The sequence below is a fragment of the Canis lupus genome, chromosome 4 (genome assembly GCF_003254725.2).
Source record: "Canis lupus dingo isolate Sandy chromosome 4, ASM325472v2, whole genome shotgun sequence".
Classification (NCBI taxonomy): domain Eukaryota; kingdom Metazoa; phylum Chordata; class Mammalia; order Carnivora; family Canidae; genus Canis; species Canis lupus.
In genome coordinates, this window is record NC_064246.1 from 21,451,958 (window position 1) to 21,473,440 (window position 21,483).

At 55.8% G+C, this 21,483-nt stretch overlaps 2 protein-coding genes across 11 annotated transcripts in view; one reads left to right on the forward strand and one right to left on the reverse strand.

Annotated features, from left to right (window-relative positions):
- LOC112651244 (core histone macro-H2A.2) overlaps positions 1 to 4,050 on the forward strand; it is a 48,958-nt gene extending 44,908 nt beyond the window's left edge. The window contains exons 8-9 of the mRNA XM_025434273.3: positions 1,326 to 1,500; positions 3,331 to 4,050. Of these exons, the coding sequence (XP_025290058.1) occupies positions 1,326 to 1,500; positions 3,331 to 3,496 (341 nt within the window). The 3' untranslated portion in view covers positions 3,497 to 4,050. The remainder of the gene's footprint in view (positions 1 to 1,325; positions 1,501 to 3,330) is intronic.
- AIFM2 (apoptosis inducing factor mitochondria associated 2) lies at positions 3,548 to 20,799 on the reverse strand. 10 transcript variants are annotated; one of them, XM_025434269.3, is made up of 10 exons: positions 20,629 to 20,799; positions 13,387 to 13,577; positions 12,900 to 13,015; positions 11,495 to 11,614; positions 10,726 to 10,818; positions 8,599 to 8,707; positions 7,592 to 7,744; positions 6,162 to 6,362; positions 5,489 to 5,541; positions 4,126 to 4,380 (listed from the first exon to the last, which is right to left on the reverse strand). In XM_025434269.3, exons 2-10 carry the CDS (start codon positions 13,562 to 13,564, stop codon positions 4,243 to 4,245), a joined length of 1,161 nt encoding a protein of 386 aa, XP_025290054.1. In that variant the 5' UTR covers positions 13,565 to 13,577; positions 20,629 to 20,799; the 3' UTR covers positions 4,126 to 4,242. The 10 variants fall into 10 exon arrangements, 8 of the variants coding, with proteins under 8 accessions (XP_025290050.1, XP_025290049.1, XP_025290054.1 ...); XM_025434268.3 differs by having other exon boundaries at positions 13,387 to 13,580; XM_025434270.3 differs by lacking the exon at positions 20,629 to 20,799 and adding an exon at positions 20,460 to 20,602 and having other exon boundaries at positions 13,387 to 13,580.
- Between the last annotated feature and the right edge of the window lie 684 nt (positions 20,800 to 21,483).

The following is a 21,483-nucleotide window of genomic DNA, read 5'->3' on the forward strand; positions in this document are numbered from 1 at the left end:
CAGTCCCTAGGGCAGCCCGGGTGGCTCAGCGGTTTAGCGCTGCCTTCAGTTCAGGGCGTGATCCCAGAGACCTGGGATCAAGACCCATGTCGGGCTCCCTGCATGGAGCCTGCTTCTCCCTCTGCCTGTGTCTCTGCCTCTCTCTCTCTCTCTCTCTCTCTGTGTCTCGCATGAATAAATAAATAAAATCTTAAAAAAAAAAACAAAAAACACAGTCCCTAGTAGCCACAGGCTTCCCGAACTGCCCAGGCCCCCAGAGCGAGGCCAGGACCCCTGCCACAGCCGGTTCCTTGAGGGTCACGGAACCCCAGCTCTGCGAGGGTGGCTTGGGGGGAGCAGGGTTCACCGGAGAACAGCGAGGGGCTCAGACCAAAGAGCTCGGGTGGGCCTGGGGGAGTAGATAGGAGTCTGAACTGGGACAAGGAGACAAGGCTGGCATAACTAAACTGCACAGCCCATTCTGAACCCCCGCTCCCACCGGGGGCTCCTTGGGTAGGGAGGGGTGGCCAGAAGACAGTCCCTGACCCTGGGGATGTGCAACCAAGTAGTGCAGCGCTTTGCCATCTACGGAGGGCCCTCACCCACACGTGCACACAGGCGCTGCGCCAGACCCACCGAGCCAGGACCCTGGGGGCCCCCCGGGTGGGGGCTGCGGGGCCGTGTGTCCACCTGTTGAAAGCTGTCCTATCCTTTTCCTATCCCTGCTGTAACGAGTCACAGTGTTACGAACACTACAGTTGGCAGGACTGGCTCCTCCCTTCCTCCCTCCCAGCTTCTGGGCTGTGCCGCTCCCTGGCTCCGTGCTCACATTGCCTTCTCCTACCCTTAGCCTTCCTACCCGCCCCCCTCTCGCCCCGCTCAGAAGGACCCAGGTGATTCCATTGAGGGCACACCCAGATCACCCAGGGTGATCTCCCCGTCTCACAATCCTTCACTAAAACACCTCCGCCAAGTCCCGTTTGCTATGTGAGGTAAGGCTCCCGGGTCCCAGGGATCTGGACGTGGACACCCGGGGAGGGCCATTCCTCAGCTGCCAGAGATGATTCTGACGGGTCCCCTTCACTGGAAACCGTGGTCAGCAGGTGACAGCCACGTGCCACCACATGAGCCTTGAACGCACCTGTCCAAAGCCGGTGCCCACTGCCCAAAGCAATCCCGACAGGGTTCCTGCTCTTTGCCGGGCGTCTGGTCCCATCAGAAGCACAGGATGGTGCCCCGCTTCCCCATTCACAGCATCTGGGGGTCCTCCACGAGGTTCGGCCTGTAACCCCCGGCGGGAGGCACAGGTGTAGGAAGTAACCCGCAGTGTTTCTCTCCTGTCCCAGCCGCTGTCAGCCAATCCAGCGGACTTGCAGCCAAATTTGTCATCCACTGTCACATCCCTCAGTGGGGCTCCGACAAATGTGAAGAACAGCTGGAAGAGACCATCAAAAACTGCCTGTCGGCGGCGGAGGACAAAAAGCTCAAGTCTGTGGCATTCCCACCATTCCCCAGCGGCAGGTAAGATGCGCTTCTCTGGGTGGCCGGGGAGGCGGGGGGCTCTCCCCCAGCCTGCTCCCTCGGGCCTGCTTCTCTCCTGCGTATTCACAGCCGGGCTGGCCCTTCCAGGAGACGCGACCCAGGGCTGCCGGCGCAGCCAAGCAAGGTTGACCAGGCTGCCAGCCAGTTAAGCATCTGACTCTTGATCCCAGCTCAGGTCGCCATCTCAGGGTCGGTCATGAGTTCAAGCCTCACGTTGGGCTCCAGGCTGGTGGAGGAGCCTACTCAAGAGAAAAGGAAATACCAGGCTCAAAGGCCTTGCACCTTGAAGTGTAGCCCGTGGACCAGCCGCGGTGACCTCTCTGTGTTAGGATGTCAGAGCTTGGCCTCTCAGACTGCACCCCAGAACTACTGCCTCAGAATCCCCAGGGGGCTCGTGTGGGGCTCAGGTGATGAGGAGGGGAGCCTGGAGGCTGAGCCCGACAGACCACCCAGAGGAGCGACAGGTTCTTGCCAAAGGTCTGTTTTGGGAGTCAGGAGAAGTGTCTGTTCTAATGGTCACAGACCCCAGCGGGGTGCGGGAACAGCAGCAGGTAGGCAATGAGGTTACCTGTCCTCACAGGTAGCCTATCTTCTCACATCACACTCGTCGTCGAAGCAAGCTATTGCTTCAATTTTGAACACCCTCTCTCTTAAGAGATGCCCCTCTGGGGGATCCCCAGGTGGCTCAGTGGTTTAGCGCTGCCTTCGGCCCAGGGTGTGATCCTGGAGACCCGGGATCGAGTCCCGCGTCGGGCTCCCTGCATGGAGCCTGCTTCTCCCTCCGCCTGTGTCTCTGCCTCTCTCTCTCTCTGTCTCTCATGAATAAATAAAATCTTAAAAGAGATGCTCCTCTGTAACGTAGATGGGAGTCACACACTAGAGCCGTTCTGTTACGGTCGAGTCACAGGAAGGCTGAGGGAGAAATCGTGAGGCCTGGCCTCCTGCCGTAACCCCACCTCAACCTGAGCAAGCAGCACCGGGTCTCCACGGCCGGGCCCAGAGGCACAGCGGGCTGAAGCCCTCGCGTAGCCGGGCCCACGTGTTGTGACATCCTGAGCTGGGGCGCTACATCCGAGTGAGAATCCCTGTCAGGCAGGCTCATCCCGCACCCGCCCGAGGGGGCTTCGTGGCTGACCCCCAAATGACTAGGATGGCTGTGTCCCCGGAGGCTAATGTCATGGCCCAGCCCGGAGGCCAGCTCCATCTCAGCTTGGTGCTTGGGGCCCTGCCCAGAGTCCCCCATACTCGAGTTACACCTGCATGTCCACACAGGCTAGTGAGAGGGAACTAGTGAGTGCAGAAGAGTTAAGAAATGTACTTTCGAGCACATATGTGTGCCCTTTCACAAGCAACCTGACAATGCACGGCGGTTTTGAGGGAGCTAATAAAACCTAGCTGTGCTTTGTTGAATACCAGGTATTTCAAATGCTGAGTTGGTAGTGGTTTTAAAGCCCGGCTCGACTTGGGGCAGGTGACATCGACTCACCCAAGCATGAGGCACTGCTCGCAGGCCAGCTCTCTGACTTTGGCTGAACGCTTTGTGCCATGCTGAGTCAGCTTGGCTCTTGTAAAGTGGGGCCAGCGTCTCCTGCCCGCCCCCTCCCAGGCTGTTCCTCTGACTAGGGTCAAAGGAGATGATGGTACATGGCCCAGCCTGCACACGGCGAGACCCCATGAGTTGGAAACAAAAGGCGTGGTGCCAAGATAAGTAGGCATCGCATTGACCCCTACCCCAGGCTGAGGGCAAAGTGATCCCACAGGTCCTGGGAACCAAAGTGACATCAGCTCTTTTTTTTTCCTCTGGCACAGAAACTGCTTCCCCAAACAGACGGCAGCCCAGGTGACCCTCAAAGCCATCTCGGCCCACTTTGACGATTCGAGCACATCCTCACTGAAGAATGTCTACTTCCTGCTCTTTGACAGCGAGAGCATTGGCATCTACGTGCAGGAGATGGCCAAGCTCGACGCCAAGTAGCCACCCCCTGCCCGGCCGCGCTTGCCGACGGGAATCGGAGGAGGATCGAAGTCACAGGAGTGGGGGTTTATTTTTTAAAAGGAGAGAGGAAGGGTGACGGCAGGGGAGCCGAGGGCAGCTGGCAGGGCAGCGGGTCACGGAGGCCACCGGCGCAGGTCCTGCCCACGGAAGGAGCCCTCTGCATTTTATAATCTCGTTTAAAAGAGCCTCAGTCTGTAATTACCCAGGTCTCCACAAGGGGTTTCTTTCCATGTGTTTTCTTCCTGTTGTTTTAGAACTTTTTAAAAAAAAAAGAAACAGACTTCGTTTTAGATTTATAGCATTGACTTTTACACACACACACAAAAAATCCTTTCGAAATTCTTAATACCTTGTTTCTCCTTCTTGCGAGGGAAGAGGGCGTAAAAGTGACTTGGGCTTTGTTGGCTGTCTGTGTTCAGTGGCGGAGAGAAGAAACCGAGAAAGGTGTCTCACTGGTGCTTTCCTTTCCTGTTTTACTGCCCCCACCCCTACCCCATGGCATCTGTATCTACCCCTAAAAAGATTTCACTTCAGGCTTTTGTTTTGTTTTGTTTTTTTTAAAGAAAAAGAAAATGAAAGAAAAAAAAAAAAACAGAAGATCCAGTGTCTTTCTTACAATATAGTCTTTTATTGCAACATTTTCCTCAGTTTGGAGAACTGTGTCCCCATGGATGGACGCTTGTAAAACGTTACAAACAGAACAATGGGCTGAGCCTCCTACCCTGCTAGGCCCCAAGGTCAGACAGCATGGAATGGCCTGCGCCTCTCGGGTGGCAGCAGGTCCTGTTTCCAGAAGGGGAGCCTGGTTGGCCTTGGTCCACAGGAAGGGAGTCCTGGGTGAGGCCTCCAGTGGGGCAGCCATCCTATGGGGGAGAGGCACAGGTCTCACATAGGCCCAGGGAACAAATGGAATCAACCTGGGCCACAGCCCAGACAGCAGCCCAGAGAGGCTGGTGTCCCCAGGACTCTGGCCACGTACCCAGGGGCCATCATCAAAGGTGAGCAGGGCCTGCATTTACTCAGACGAAATCACCAACCACTTCCACTAGGGAGGTTTAAGCTGTCTTCCAAAACAGACTCCCTCCGATTGAGGTGCTCTCCCAGATAGAGGAGTCGCTTATGTACCTTCACACGGCCAGAGGCAGGCATTGCTGCACGAAGTGTCAGCCTAGAAGCACACAGGGCTTCACCTGCTGAGCCCACTCTGCTCCCTCAATGGGAGCCCAATGGCAACCCCCCCCCAAGGGTCACATTAGCTCAGCTGCCTCTCCTGAACATCTCCAGCGGCTGGTAGGCCAGGCTGCAGGCTTAACCTGATAGCTTTGTAAAACCTCACTGTCTGTTAGGACGGACTAACTGGGTGGGGAGTTTACCTAACTCTTTCTTCTTAAATGTAACCTGTGGTGTATTAATCAGGACCTAGAAATGGAAATACAGAAAGCGTCCTGAACATGAAAGACTGGAGGGACTAACAGTTTGAAATCAGGCTCCAACTAACACCTGAGTGTTGCGGAATGCATGGGCTTCCCCGCCCATGACGTGATGGGAGAGGCTCGGGGTGCAGGTCATCTCTGTCCCAGCTCCCCATCTTTAGCTGGTCTCACCATGCAGGCTCCCCCTCCTGCCCTGACAGGACACCAGCCACCAGGAGACCCTGCCCTCTCCTGCTCTCCTGAATGCCGACACGTGTGCACACACACGCACACGTGCACACGCATGAGGACCCTGGGGGAGAGAAGGCGGGCTATTCCCTCCCCAGCAGGCAGACCTCTCCAAACCCAGAAAGAATCCTCTAGAGGGGGTCATCGTGCAATGGCTCTCTCCCTCTCCCAGTTTTGGTTTTCTGCAAGTTGTGTTTCTGATCAGTACATCCCTGGCTGGCATCTCAGTCCAGGAAGAGGACGTTTGCCCTTGGGCATTCCTGGGGTGGGGCCCGCCTGTCAAGCAATCTCAGTGCACTAGAGGCAGTACCTGTCTCCCGCCCAGCTCCGCTTCAAGGTGGAGACTGTCGCATGGTCTTCCAGCTGGAGGAGACAAACAGGTCTCGGCTCTTGGCCAGCCGCACCATGAGCCGCCCCACATAGAAGCCACTGATCTGGCCCACGCCGTCATTTCTCCCCATGGCCAGGAGGAACGTCAGCGCACCTGTGGAGCAGACACATGCGCACAAACCAGACTCCCGCTCCCCATTCGTGGGCCTACAATTCCCCGAGCACAAACTCACCCGGGACCTTCGGTGTGAGGACAGGGAAACGCTTAAGACTTTTAGGAAGATGGGTGAGTCCCTGATTTATTTTTAAAGAGTTCCAGAGGGGGATCCCCAGGTGCTCAGCGGTTTGGTGCCTGCTTTCGGCCCAGGGCGTGATCCTGGAGGCTCGGGATCGAGTCCCACATCGGGCTCCCTGCATGGAGCCTGCTTCTCCCTCTGCCTGTGTCTCTGCCTCTCTGTGTGTGTGTCTCTCTCATGAATAAATAAAAATTTTTAAAAAATTAAAAATAAAATAAAAATAAAGAGTTCCAGAGGGATATTTTCCATCACCAGCTCTGAGAGCTTGTTCTCGCAGCCACTCATCTTAGAGCCCCCAAATGCTTCGCCATGTCTAGCCCAGCTCTCTTAAAACTGGAGTACAAGGGGCTTCCTTACCTGGCTTATAGGCCTTGAGGGGCCTCTGTTTCCTGGAGTTGACAATGTTGGCCACGGCGACGCTGGCATGGAGGCCAGCGTGATAGGCCATCTTGGGCTCCTTCACGTCCGCACAGTCGCCAATGGCATAGATGTGACTGTAGCCCTCCACCTGGAGGTACTCGTTCACTCTCAGAGCGCCATTGCTGGCCAGGTGACCATCTGTCGGGCAAAGTCAACCCTGAAATCCTGTTAAGTGGCCACTGGAACATGGAGAAGATGACCCTCTGGTGTTGGCTGAACCATCTTCCAAAAGCATATCCTCAAGGGCCAAACATCCCACCTAATTTATTTCTGCCTGAAGTCCCCACCTCCGAACTCTTACTGCAAAGTTAAGGTTACTGTTCCGGGACGGAAACTGGTCAGAAAGACAGCATGTGCCACTCTATACGATGTGTATGACTCTGTAAGTTACCTCCATCAACAATGATTAACTTAACAATGACTAGGTTGTAACTTAGCCAAGTCTTGAATTTCCCATTGAACATGGATCAGATTTTTTATTTTATTTTTTTTTGTGGGGGGGGGGGATCAGATTTTTTAAATAAGGCAGGGCTCTAGTAAATGATAAACTTTTCTTTTTAAGGGACTTAAAGGAATTATTTTTTAAAAATATAACATTAAGACAAGTGGGTATAAAATTCTGGGATCTCCGTCCATTACAAGCACTCACTCCCAGCCCCACGCATGGCCTGGACTAGCCTCCTCCTCCTAGGATTGGCCAGTTCTTTCAGGCAGGACCCAAACAGGAGCTCCATGTCCTGGAAGGAGCTCCATGTCCAGGAAGGGTGCTACGGAGTAAATGACGGGGACCTGGGGACACACCAATCATGGGGAGTGAGGAAGAGTCACAGAGTCTCCAGCTCATGCTAGGCGGTGGGGGGAAGCATGACTCCACCTCCTGCAGCCCCCACTTAGCTGACTTCCATATTGAACTTGAGGCCACATTATTTCCTCTCCTCCCCAAGTGGTCATTCCAAGCTCAGTGGCCATACGTTTGGATCAGGGTCTGGGGAGAACAGCACACCTGGGAATGAAATTCCTGGGCCTGACCCCAGGCATTTCCTCCCTTCCGTGTTCAAAGAAAGTGAACCAATGGATCCTTCCTTCGCTCTGAAACCTGTTCCCCGCTCTCACCACGAGGGGGCGGGCTCAGATTTTGAAAGACTGGTCACCTGGGCCACCCTGGGCTAAATCATGGCCACAAGGAGGAAGGCACTGCAAGAGTGGACCCAGACCTGAATTTAAAGCTTGATGTCACCATTCAGAAGAGCCCTGAGCTGCTGGGAGTGGGGGGAGGAAGGCAGGGCGATGCTGATTCCTGGGGGAGAGGCCCACAAGCCTGCAGAGGCCGGAGGGTGAGGAAGCGGCCTGGGTAGTGGGCCACTTACCAAATGCACTGTGGTAGGCAGAGCTGTTGACTTTAATGCCGTTGCAGACGATCACCAAGTTGGTGGCCACCTCCGTGCCTTTGTCTGTGTGCACTTGGATGCGCTCTCGATACTCGTTAAGAGGCAGGTCCTCCAGGTTGCTCACCCGCTCACCTGTCAGGTGAGATCCGTGAGCGGGAGGCCAGCAGGGTGTGGGCCCCACTAAGTGACCGTTCTGCTCCTGCTTCCTCCCTGCCCCCTGCCAGTCCACCCTGCTGCCCCAAGAAGCACGATGTGGACATCCGGCCACCACAGAGGATCCAAAGGGAGGAAAGTTCCCAGAAGCAGTGCGGGAAAGTGAAGCTGAGTTTCCCAAGAAGTTCTGGGAAAAGCTATTTGAGGACAACATCAGCCACACCTCCCACAATGTCAGCCACGCTGTCCTAACCAGGCACACCATTGACCAAGGTGAAAGCAAGAAAGGTCCAGACGCTGGCCAATACTCTACGCTCTACGATACTCTTCCCCCAGCCTCAAAGTAAAGGTGGTCGCAGTACCGCACAGCCAGGTACATGGAGACCAAGAGCCGGGAAGGGTCTGTCGAGAGCAGAAATGTCACCCCTCCCTGTGAAAACCGCAGGGGCTGAGCCCCATGAAGTGTGGTGGTCACGGCACTGGGTTAGGGCCTCAGTCTTCAAACAAGCTGGGAGGTGTTCTCTCCTCCTGCTCTCAACAAAGGTCACACTCCTCACTCATTACCCTCTGACTACAAAAGTACCCACTCTGTCTACCACAATCCCTTTAGGTGATTTTTTTAAATCATTCAGCAAAGGGGCACCACCTCCACTGTGTCCAAAGCAACAGCCAGCACAGTGCTGCCTGCATGGCGTGGGCATCCTGTGAGTACCAGTCAAGCTGGAAAGTGGGGCTCAGCTGCTCAACCCCAAGACACAGAGGGCCCTCCAGCTGGGACAGTGAGAAGCCTCTGGGAGGGAGAGGGGCAGGGCGGGAAGGGAACCTGCACGCACTCAGCAGCAGCTGCACGCCTTTCTGGAGCAGGATCTCCTTCGCTTCCTGCCGGACACAGGGCAGGAGCTCTTTGTCAGCAAGGGCCACTTGGGAGTGGATGAGAGTGACCTGGACAAATGACCACAGGGCAGAGAAAGAGAGGCTTAGAAACACACGAGTCTGTCTCCCTTCGCTCCTCCCCAGGTCAGCGAGGTCCCAGAGAAGTAATCCGCCCAATGCCGGAACCAGGTAACGCCAGCTGGGCTGGAGCCCACATCTAGTCTGAGACTCTTTCAGAAAGCACCAGGGCTCCACACCCTCCACACCCCCACCCCAGAGCCATGTGGAAATTCTTTTCAAGCGTCCTTGGGCACGGATAATTGTAGTCTCTATATAAGCCATTGACACTCCAGCTGTAAATCAGGCTGACGTTTACATTAAAGTTGGTTCTAAAACTGGCTCTTCCAGGCACATCTACTTGCTGTCTGACAGGCAAGCACAGGGAAGCAGGGGGCAGCCTGGAATGACGTTCGAAGCTTGGGCTTTACAGTCAGACTCCCTGAGTTGAAGTGTCATCTCAGATACTCACTCGGACACTTCCCAAAGAGTCCGTCAAAAAGGGATCGTCTCACTCACAGGAAATTTGTGATGATGAACTGAGAAAACATGTACAGGGGCACCTGGGTGGCTCAGTGGTTGAGCGTCTGCCACTGGCTCAGGTCGTGATCCTGGGGTCCTGGGATCGAGCCCCGCCTTGGGATCCCTGCTCAGTGGGGAGTCTTCTTCTCCCTCTGCCCCTGCCCCTCCCCCTACCACCCGCGCCTATGCACGCATGCTCTCTCTCTCAATAAAATCTTAAAAAAAAAAAAGAAAGAAAACATGTACAAAGTACATAACTCAGCACATACTGAGTCCTTCGTAAAGGGTGGACACCATTACTGGGATCTGTTCACCAATCATAAACATGTGGAAGTCATACTGAGTGACTTCCTACTTCAGACTGGTCTTTGCCCCATAAATCAAACTTCAAAAACTTTTATATCCATCACGCATAATAATTTCCAATAATTTGTCAGAGAACAGCCATATAATTAAATTAGCCCATGCTGATCTTTTCACAACCGACCTGCCTTTCTCTGGGAGAAAAGCACGAACCACAGGGTTCACGGGGCTCTCGGGAGCTGGTCTGGCATCAGCTGCAAGCAAGCTCTCACCTCAAGGACCCATATCCCCACTCATCACGCAGCCCTCAGCTGAGCCTCTACATCCTGCGAGGACGGTCTCTTTCTCTCCAGAGTTCCAGGCAGGTTCTCCCTCCTTCCATCATTAAAAGGGAGCAGGGTCACCTTGCCATGGGTGCTGGCCAGTCCTTCCCCAGCACGGGCATTGAGGGGCCTGCTCTGTTGGCACCCATGTGGCCACTCAGGGCAAGGGCGACAATCTCCTGACGACCAAACAGCTGCTGCTCCCCCCAGACCAAACACCAACTGCAGGTGTCTTTGACCAGGCCAGCTGCCAGCAAAAAGAGGGAGTCAAGCTTACGATTCTTTCTTTCTTTCCTTCCTTCCTTCCTTCCTTTTTCTTTCTCTCTTTCTTTCTTTCTTTCTTTCTTTCTTTCTTTCTTTCTTTCTTTCTTTCTTTCTTTCTTTCTTTCCTTCCTTCCTTCCTTCCTTCCTTCCTTCCTTCCTTCCTTCCTTCCTTCAAGATTTTATTTATTTCTTCATGAGAGACACACAGAGAGAGAGGAAGAGACACAGGCAGAGGGAGAAGCAGGCTCCCTGTGGGGAGCCCAATGAGGACTTGATCCCAGGACCCTGGGATCACGCCCTGAGCCGAAGGCAGACACTCAACCACTGAGCCACCAGGGTGCCCCACCCTACATTTCTATCTCAAGGGGTGGGAACACCGCGGGGACAGGAGAGCTCACCTTCTGCAAGGCAGCTCTCCCAGACTCAGTGCCCCTGGTGGGACTGGAGCGCAGGACCCCTCACTGAATGCGGACACAGCCTGGCTCTCTGGGAAAAACCACCGGCAGAACAGAGGACATTCGGGGACTCCCCATGGCAGAGCCGGGCCAATCCCCGTGCTCCCTAGATGACGCAGAGACGCCGGGCTCTGGGAGCCCAAAGGCAAGGCCGCATGCCCACCTCTTTCTCGGGGAATTCGGTCTTAACCTCCGCTGCCATCTCCACGCCGGCAGAGCCGCCTCCCACCACCACCACCGACTGTGAGCGCTGGACCTGGGGTGGAAGGAAGCAGAAACACCCTTAGCCCCAGCGTGCCCGGGGCTCAGCGAGGGTGCCGGCTCCTTGGCCAAAGGGGAGAAGAGAACCCTTCCCAAATCTGGGTCCGGATGGGCTTCCTCGGGGCCGGGTCATTCTGGGCATCTCCCTGCATCTTCTCACTCGGGCCTCGCTTAGCCCTGAGAGCTGCCACTTAGGTGACCCCGGCCCAGGTCTGTCTGGGTTCACGGCCAGGATCCTCACCTCTGCACTCACATCTGTTCATGATGGTGCAAGAGGTTCTCCAGGCTTCTCAGAAGCTTGGCAGAGAGGGCAGGACCCGGCCATGGTCCCGTGGTAGCACTGGCTGGGGGATCCTTCTCAGGGGCTCTACTCCCCATCTTTCAGTGGGGCCAGACCCTGGCCACCCCTTGGTGAAAACCGCCTGAGATCATGGATTCAAGCCTGCTCTCTAAAACACAGAGCCTTGTGCACACGAGACTCCAAGAGACCTAAGTCAGGGACACAGAGCAGTCACTACGTGAGGTCTGGGGTGCTCCCAGCCAGACTTTGATGATGGGGACAAAGGTCCTCGCCAGGGAGTCTCTTCCCGCTAACCCTCCATCTTCATGGCTGTGCCTCCCATGTCCCCCCAGTGGTTCCTCTCTTGGGGCCCTGCCAACAGACAGCTCACCTGCTTCACCATGTCCTCGTAGGCCTGGATAGCCAGCTCCCAGCTGGAAACCTGGTTAAACTTGCCCGGGAAGAGCCCGGTGCTGCCGGTGGCCAGGATAAGATGGGAGAAGGGCAGGGCCTGGGAGGAGCAAAGGAAAAGAGGTGAGGGCAGGCCTGCGCAAAGGAAAAGAGGTGCGATCAGGCCCGCCGGGCAGGGAACACACCGAGGCCGCCCTCCTCTGAAAGCAGCAAACCCGCCACTGACCAGGCCAAGGGGTGGCCCTGGAACCCGGGAGACAGCTGAGGGAGCGCATCACGCTCCTCCTGGGGCCAACACACACAGGGATGGGTGGCGGGTGAGTGAGCGAGCAGGGCACAGGAGATACTGTGCAGACAAGCAGACTCCAGCTGCCAGTGTGGAGTTGGTCTGGAATCTCCTAGGTACTTCCTCTGCTCCCACAAAGAAAGGAAGGGAGGGAGAGAAATTCTGTTTGGAGCCCAAATGGATGAAGTGGACAAAATCAGAGCTGCTCTGGTGGAAGGGGGCACGGTGTGGCTGTCTCTCTCTCTGCCCCAACCCCGTGGAGACCCAAGATGCCCTCACGGTCCCTTCTAGGGCCCTGAGAAACATGGCCTAAACCACAGGACAAGGAGACTCAGTCACCTTTCCAGCCAAGAGATTCCTCAGCCCTAAAATTAATTCAAGGAAGACTGATTCTCACAAAGTCACCGAGGAAAACAATTGTGTCCCCTCTCTCCAATTGCCCCTTAACTCTGAATAGAGTGGAGGGCCAGGCTGGAGGTGACTGGCAGCACGACATATGGTGGCTCACGGATGGATCCCCCGTCACTGCGGGTATGTGCCGGGCTCCGGGCTCTACTTGGGGCTGGGAAATGCAGAGATGAGTGAAGGCCTCTGCCCCAGGGACCTCCCAATCCAGGGGATGTGGGATCATGTGTGTACCTACACAGCCAAGAGGGCCTCTACAGGCCAGCCAGGCCGGGCCTGTTCTGAGACACCAGCTTTCAGAGCATAGACTCTCTGGGGTGAAACTGCCTGGGTTCAAATCCTGGCTGAGTCTCCTACCAGCTGTGGGATCTTGGACAAGCCACTGAGCCTCTCCATAAAGCAAGGCTATACCACCTCCCTCACGGAGTCATGGAGGGCATGACATGAGATTAAGTAAGCTTAACACAGTGCCTGGCGTACAGGAAAGGCGCAGGAGAGGCTGCCACCACACTCCCGTGGCTGCTGTGGCCAGGCCTCTGCGTGTGAGGAATGTGCCATCCAGCCGGCACCATGTAGGGGCCACAGAGGGGTCTGCACCCTTGAGACCACCCAGGTCTCCTCCTACCAGCAGCTGCGGCTTCCTGGGGGCCTCTCGAAGCCAGCTGAGGGTCGGCTCAGCCCCCGCCACGCTCACCTCACCATCCTCCAGCAGCACCATCTGATTCTGCACGTCGATCTCTACGACTAGCCCCTGCCGGAAGTTCTCCTTAAAGGTCACCGAGTAGGAAATGAATGTCTTTTTTGCAAAGCCTGGGGAATGGGCACAGAGGAGATCACAGAGTAAACCTGGGCTCTCCGCAGGAAGCCAGAATGACTCGAAACCTTTCCTGAGGTGTATCCTTGGCCAAACAGCCGAGCCAATGGTATTCTGGGAATTACCGCCCCCCCTCCCCCGAGAGCACCAGCCTGAGCCTCACCAGGTCCTCAGGGAAGCCCAGCTCTTACTTCTACTTCTACGGCCTTGAGATGGTAGCTGCATAAGGCCAGTAGCCTTAAGGCTCTCCAGAACTTCTCTAAAGGTGGCACTTAGGCCTTGCCCTAAGTGGAAAAAACCACCCCCAGGCCCCACAGTGGTGACAAGACCACTCTCACAAAGAAAGCCCCAGAAAAGAGTCCATTACCACTTTCCACGGAGGCCCGGAGGGCTGCCACGTTGTGGTGAAAGGAGTCCTTCATGTCCACCAGCATGAAGGGGATGTTCAGAGTCTGCAGCTGGCTGGCAGCAGCGATCCCACCGAAGCCGCCACCCACGATCACCACGCGCACGGCTCCCATGTCCACAGAGACCTGGGACCCCATCTTGAACCAGGCACTGCTGGGGTAGGAGGAGAGACTGCATCAGGGTCAGGGGGCTCAAGAGCTGGCAGGGTCAGGGGGCCGGTGGCAAGAAAGGCCTCAGATGCCAAGACTTGATCTTTTCTCATTTATTATTTATTATTTATTTTTATTCTTTTGTAAACTCTACATCCAAAGTGGGGCTCAAACTCTCACAACCCCAAGGTCAGGAGTCAGGTGCTCTACTGCCTGAGCCAGCCAAGTACCCCATGACTTGGATCTTTTTAAATTATGTGACTATCTATTAATGAAATTCCAATTCTGTAACATCGGAACTAAATTGCAAAGGAACAAGGTGTACCCTAACTATCCCATTCCCCAATCACCCAGTTCCCTTCTCCAAGGCATTCTGCCCCCATTACCAGAGATATTCTGTGCACCTCCAATATTACTTTTTGCACACATTAAACAAGTTGTTGTGCATTTTTTCACTCCATATATAATTTGTTCACTCAACATGCATTAACCAGCTTCCCGCTTTTTGGTGTGCTCTGTGCTATGGACGCCATAATCACACACACACACACACACACACACACACACACAGATACGGTCTCTGTCCTTTTAAGGCAGGCCTCGCAGACTCAAAGGGCAGGGTGGAGGAGGTCGATGAGGGGAGCTGGGCAGGTGCACAGCAGTGGGCAACTGGCAAGCACAGACCACGTTAAAGGAAGTAGCTACAATTCCTTCCGTGCTGCACTGGGCAGACGCCGGATTCTGTGCAGCTCCCAGGCCACCACCCTGAGCCCCGGGTCTAAGGAGATCAGTTAGCAGGTTTATGCAGAGCAATCTCCAAAACAGGATGTGATACCATCATGGTTGGTCATGGGTGGGGAAAGGGGGCCTGCGATGGGCAAGTCACTCCCCTGAGCATTCCTGGGATGGCGGATGTGCCCAAGACTGCTGAGCAACATCCCCCAGGAGACGGGATGGGAAGAAATGTCTGCTGGTAAGACACAGGGTCAGGGAGAAGCACTGATCATGCAGGCTCTGGTCAGAGGTGGTGCTTGGTGCTGGATGCCTGGGACAGGGGAGTGGTCATCTGTGAGAGCACCTGCAGAGGGCAGAAGCCAGACCTGTAGGCCAAGTGTGCGCCAGGCTCACGCTCACACATGGACTGGGGCAGCGTGACCAGTTCCCAGCAAACCGAGAACCAACTTTGGCTGAATCCCTAAGGAGCTAAAATTTGAGAACCAATGCTCGGCACCGAACCAGATGGTGGAGGACATCGGAGGCGGAGGGCAGTGCCGGGCTGGCCCACTAGACACTGAACCGCTGAGCACAAAGGAAAAGGAAAGTAGCAGTTTGCCTGGGCTCTCCGAGCCAGCCTGGGAGACGGCCCCCCAGGCCCATCCTCCCACGGGCCTGGCCCATCTGGTGCGTCCCAGAGTCTGCCTCCACAGAGGGCCGAGGGGCCGGCCTGGGGCTGCGGCGAGGAGCCCTGTCCCCAGCCCAGCATAGCCCCAGAGAAAGGCGCTAGTGCTGTAGGCCTTGGGGCTCACTAGGGTGGGCAGCCAGCTGTCTGAGGAGCTGAGATCCCAAGAGCATCCTGTCGGGAGATGCTGGCTCAAGGGCGGCAGGCAATCGATCCTCCTGGCCCATGCAGGCTCCAAGGAGAGGCAGGAGTAAGCCAGGCTGCCGGAGGGCAACGCTAAGGAAAGCAACAAAGCTTACCCTGCACAGGGTAGGCAGAGAAGGCGGCAGCTCTGGTGGGCTTCAGGGAGGGGGTGTTCACGGGGAGGGGAGAAGGGGAGGTCAAGGAAGTAAGAAACTGCACTCAGGTCAACCTTGAAGGACACAAGCAAGCTGCCGGGCTCACTGGGGAAGCATGTTTCAAGCCATCCAGGCCCTTCCAGGCAGCAGTACAGAAGGGGAAGGCCACTACTCCAGTCTGCATCGTCTGTGTGGCCTCGGGCACAGCCCTTCCCCTCTCTTGGGGCCGCCGTTTACCCCCTGCAGTGGGAGGGGACACTGTGAGATGTTCTGGCACATATTTCCAGGACATAGTGACCCCCCCCCCCAGGATGGCCCCCAGAGCCTTCCATGGTTATAGAGGCAGCTTATGGACCCACAGGCACTGATCTCATTGGTACTCAGATGCGCACTGCCTCATTTCTCCCCTGCGGGAGAGAAGCTGGGAATGGTGGGGGTAGCACAGATTAGAAGGGATCTAACTTTGTTTCCCATTAGCCAAATAGTCCTCAATGCATGGAGGTTTGTACATTCCACCTGTTTTACAGATGAGGAAACTGAGTCCTCAGCAGGGCTCTGACCAAGACAAGTCCCCAGAGGCAGTGCTGCTCTCACTGCTCCACGCCTTTAAAAAGCTGGTCCAGAGCTTGTCCCCTGAGTGTTCAACAGACTGAATCTGCCAATTGGGCCAGAAGGAGAATACTTCCTGGGGCCAGGACCCAAGAGGGCCCAGGGACCCAGCCAGAGGTCAGGAGAGGATCCCAGGAACACAGCAGAGCCCATGAATGTGGCAGACAATGAGGCGGGCTATGGAAGGGGTGCATTTCACCTGCCCCCTTCCACGCAGCCCCTCGCGCCAGCCTGCCCCTGAGGCTAGCAGCCAGCAAGGAGTCTGGGGAGAACCAGAGAACTGCTTCCAACTTGGCTGGCCCAGGCACATAGAAAGGATACACAGCTCACTGGGGAGACGGGGTCCACCACAGGTCCGGTCACATGGGACCACCCAGGCCGGCTCAGGAGGAGCCTTGAAAATCAAGGGGCCGTGGGTCTTCACCACCGAAAGCAAAGCTTAGGACCCAAAGTCCAGTGGCAGGAAGGGAAGGGGTGGGAGTTCAGGAAACAATGTGGGGAGGCCAGGAGGGCAGGTGACAGGGCCAGCAGACACATGTCATGCTGCCACGGCATCACTCAGGCCTACCCCCAGGCTGTAATCACCAGGGTCTCCATCCCAGGGAAGAAAGCCCCGCGACCCCAGCATAGGCCTGGCAGATGGTGGGTTGGCCAAAGGAGTTGAATCCCTGCTCCCTCAGTCCCCAAGGATCATCAGCTGGCTTCCCCAAAGGGCTAACCCTCCATGAAAGCAAACCGCTTCTCTGCACTCCCAGGGGAAGGTGTGGGGCCTGAGGGGCCGCCGTAGCTAGGCCAGGGGAGGGGAAGTGCTTTCACACTGCGGGAGGCCTCTCCAGGAATCTGTGCCTCTCTCCCCTACTAGCCTCTGACACTCTTGGGAGTGTCATCCCTCTGACATTCCACCCTTCCTGCTCAGCAGCCTCCCCTACCCCACACTCTTGGACACCCCAACCCTCCCTCGGCTCTTCCAGTGCCAATTCTTGCCTGGCCCCAAGGACAGCTAGACCCTGCTGCCATGACTTACTCAGGACACCGAATCCGTGGGCTTAAGCCACAGACCTCTGTGTTCCTAACTACCCTAAGGAGGTCAAAAAGCATGTGTGCAATTGAGTCCCATGCTCTAACGTAGCAGTAGTGCTATGCCAACAGCCTCAATCGATGGGAGATGCCACAAGCAATCGAAACCTCCATAAAGGGCAGACTACTCTATTAAACACCCATACAATGGAATGTTCTGGAGTCATGTGTTTCCAGAATGGATGATATTTTACATGAAAACTTTGTCCATGACTACTCCACACCCATAGAACGTACAAGACCAAGATTGAACCCTAATATAAACTATGGTCTTGGGCAGCCCCGGTGGCCTAGCGGTTTGGTGCTGCCTTCGGCCCGGGGCGTGATCCTGGAGACCTGGGATCGAGTCCCACGTCAGGCTCCCTGCATGGAGCCTGCTTCTCCCTCTGCCTGTGTCTCTGCCTCTCTCTCTGCATCTCTGTGTCTCTCATAGATAAATAAATAAAATATTTAATAAATAAATAAATAAATAAACAAACAAACTATGGTTTTGGGACGCCTTTGTGGCTCAATGGTTGAGCATCTGCCTTCAGCTCCAGGCGTAATCCTGGGGTCCTGGGATCAAATCCCGTATCAGGCTCCCCACCAGGGGCCTGCTTCTCCCTCTGCCTATGTCTCTGCCTCTCTCTCTCTGTGTCTCTCATGAATAAATAAATAAAATATTTTTATAAATAAATAAATACACAAACAAACTATGGTCTTTGGGTGATTGTGTCCATGTAGGCTTATCAACTGTAACAAATGTACCAGTCTGGTAAGCGATGCTGATAATGGGAAAAGCAATGGAAGGCGCAAGGGCAGGAGGCATATGGGAAATCTCTGTACCTTCCCCTCTACTTTTGCTGTGAACCTAAAACTACTCTAAAAACATAAAGTCCTAGGGAGGGATAAAAAGGTTGTCCATGAGGGCACCTGGGTGGCTCCGTGGTTGAGCGTCTGCTTTTGGCACAGGTCATAATCCCAGGATTCTGGGATCGAGTCCCACTTCGGACTCCCAGCGAGGAGTCTGCTTCTCCCTCTGTCTATGTCTCTGCCTCTCTCTCTGTCTCTCATGAATAAATAAATATTTTTATAAAAAAAGAAAAAAAAAGTCCATGAGAAAGCCCAGAAACAGCATATAAAGTCTAATCCCACTGAGTACAATCAGATAGATACCCAGCCCCATACACACAGACAAGTCACCATTCTATCTGCTAGCATCCATTGTACTTTCACACACACCTCTGTACTGAACAGGCGTGGGGTTCTGTCCCCATCTGGGAAACCAGTTCAATAATTTGTCCAAGTTCCATCCTCAACACTCTGACCAGAACCACGCTCCAAACCAAACTACCAAAAGTGGTCACTAAGTGATATTTTTACTTTCTTCTTTGAGCTTGCTTGTTTTTTTTTGTTTTTGTTTTTTTGTATTGCCTGAACATTTCTAACTGAGTATGCCATTTTTATAGAAATAATAAAGGTTGAAAACCAGGGCAGGCTTCCTACCATCTATTTTTTTAAGTTGAAATACTCATATGTTATACAAGTTTAAAGTATACAATTTGGTGGTTTCTAGTACATTCATAAAGTTGTGCAACCATCACCACAATCTAATCCTGGAACATATTTTCATCACTCCTCAAAATGACCTCTTATCCATTAGCAGTCACTCCCCATGCCTTTCTCCCTCCAGCCCCTGGCAACCATTCATGTGTCTGTCTCTATAGATTCCCCTGTTTCCTGCCTTTTGTGTCTGGCTTCCTTCACTTAGCATAACGTTTTCAAGATTCATCCAAACCGCAGGATATATCAGTACTTCTTTCCTTCTAATGGCTAACGTTCCACTGTATGGAAATACCACATTTTATTTATCCATCTGTCAGCTGATGGACATTTGTGTCGTTCCTACCTTTGGGCTGTTAGAGTAATGTTGCTAGAAACATTCGTGTACAAGTTTTTGTGTGGACTTTTGTCTCTAATTCTCGAGTATATATACCTAGGCATGAGATTGCTAGGTCACATGGTAACTTTTGATTTAATTTTTTCAGGAACTTCCAGCCCCACCATCTGATTTTGAACTGAACATCAAGCCAAGGGAGAGGGTGACCCCAGAGAATCTTAACTACATCAGCCTAGACTCAGGAATGTTCGCATAAAAGAAGGTCCAAGAAAACAAATCCTAATTGTCCAACAAATCCTATGGAATTTTACCTTTACCACCCACCCATTCCTGCCCCCAATACACACACACACACACACACACACATACACGCACAATCTGGTTCACACTTGTATTTTCTCAGTAAATCCTGTTTTCTCTGCCAAGGACACCAGCCTGGCCCCAGGAGGATTCTTCTCTAACAATACAAACAAGGGGCTGTTAGGAATGAATCTCCTGAAAAGTGAAGAAGTTCTATTTATGCCAAAGCTGCTAAGAGGTCGTGCCTCTGAAGACATAAGAACCATGTAAACTCTGATCCAAGCAAGGACATTGCCCCAGCATTACTTCAGAGAGATTACAAATAACACACACTCGTTTTTTGAGTCAGCACAGTTACACCAAGAGTGGATTTCCAGAGCCATGCTTCCAAGTGACCATCTGAATGAGGGGGCCACTAGAGTGGGACTCACCCTGACCATCCTCTCTCCCAGCCTGGGTGGGGGGAGGGGCAGGCAGCCTTCCTCACAGGTCAGGGAAGAGGGGTGCAGGCTGAGTGCTGGCATTCCGTGGCCAGGCCCCCAGGGGAGGCACACTGAATATAACCCAAAAAAGACAGATTTCTGAAGAGGGAGTTGTCCTTTCATGCCCCAGGAGAGGGTAGCTCTGGGCAGAAAGGCTCATCCAGGTGTCACATATACACTCAGGGAAAACCGAGGCCATGGAACTTGTACACCATCCTGGGAGCAAGTCACTCCGTGGCTCCCCCAACACCCAGACCAACTATCTGCTCACCGCCTGCGCCTGCGTCTGGACCCCGATTTCCACATTTCACCACCAGAGGCCAGGCTGGCCCACGAGGACACCGGCTCAGCCCAGCTCCACCCCTAACCCGAAGTGGCCCTGAACAAGGCCAGGCACAAGGGAGAGGGCAGGGGGGTCCGAGAGCTTGGGGCCCTAGGTGGTCCTGCGCCTGTATACACCAACCTGGGCAGGCTTCCCCGATATTTTACATATTTACCTACTGTACATACTGGCCTTGGAGCACACGGTAGGAGCCCGCGGGCCGCCTGAGAGCCCCTTCCCAGCGGTCGGGCCCTCTGCCCTGTGCCCGTCCCCCTGTGGGATCACCGGCTTCCAAGGGCCCCCCCGCCCCCCGACTGCGCATCCAAGCGTCACAGGGACTCCTCCTGGAGGGAAAGGCCGGTGTTTAGCGGGTGCTGTGGGAGGGAAAGCGCCCACCATCACCCACTAAAAGCAGCTCCGGGAGGATTTCGGACTGCCCGGCCTTCCCCAGTCCCCCAGACGTTCCGGACCACTGACCTTTGTCCCCGCGGAACCTGGGGCCGCGGGGGGGAGCGGGCCCCTAGCGCACCCGAGCAGGCCCTCGGCCACTGCCCTCCTTGACGACCGAGCCTCTCCTCCCGCCCCGAACGCTGCCTTCCCCCCGACGGTGACCCCGGGGCCTCGGGGAGGGCAGCGCCCGCCTGACCTGGGAAGACTCCGCAGAAGCCTCGAGGGCGGACGGGGAGGGAGGGGCGAGCTTGCCCTACCCCGGCCGGGGCTGGACTTCCCGCTTTCCGTGTCCTGGGGCACCTGGGAGCGGGCAGGCGTGCGCCCCGCGACCCCGCACGGCCGCCCTCCCGCGCCGGGCCCCGCGCCCGCGCACCGACCTCCACGCCGACCGCCGCGTCCTCCCGGCCCCGCGAGCCCTCGGGGCGTGTGGGGGGCCCGAGAGCCCGCCCCGCGCGCCACCCCCGGGCCGCTCCGCGGTCGCCGCGCGCTCCGGGCTCCTCCCGGCGGGGGTGGGCGGGGCTCGCTCGGCGTGGGCCCGCCCCCGGCCCCGCCCCGGCCCGGCCCCGGCCCCGCCCCCGGCCCGCCCAGGCCCGCCCCCGCCCCGCCCCGGCCCCGCCCCCGCCCCAGAGGGCGCCCCCGGCACTTCCCCGCCCCCGGCCCCAGAGGGCGGCCCCGGCACGGCGGCGGGACGACCGCCCCGAGCGTCCCCGCGGCCACCTGCCTCCCGCGGCTCGCCTGGAAATCCCGACCGGGCGGACCGCGCCGGGCAGCCGCCCTCAGCCCGCCCCGTGGCCTGCGTTGGAAGGGGACCAACGGCGCGATGCTCCCCTTCCGCTGAGCTGACAGCCTGGGGTAAACCCACAAGTGCTGCCTGGCCAACCCCCCGCAGTACGGAAGCCTGGGGGCAGGGAAGCGGGCCGCGGCCTCTCCCAGGATGAGAAGGGGCGGGCAGGGGAGGACAGGGGCGGCTGTGCCCTGGGTGTGCAAGGACCCGGTAGCAGGACGCAGAGCTGAAAGCGGGGGCTCGCAGGGGCGGCCCGGGACAGCGGGC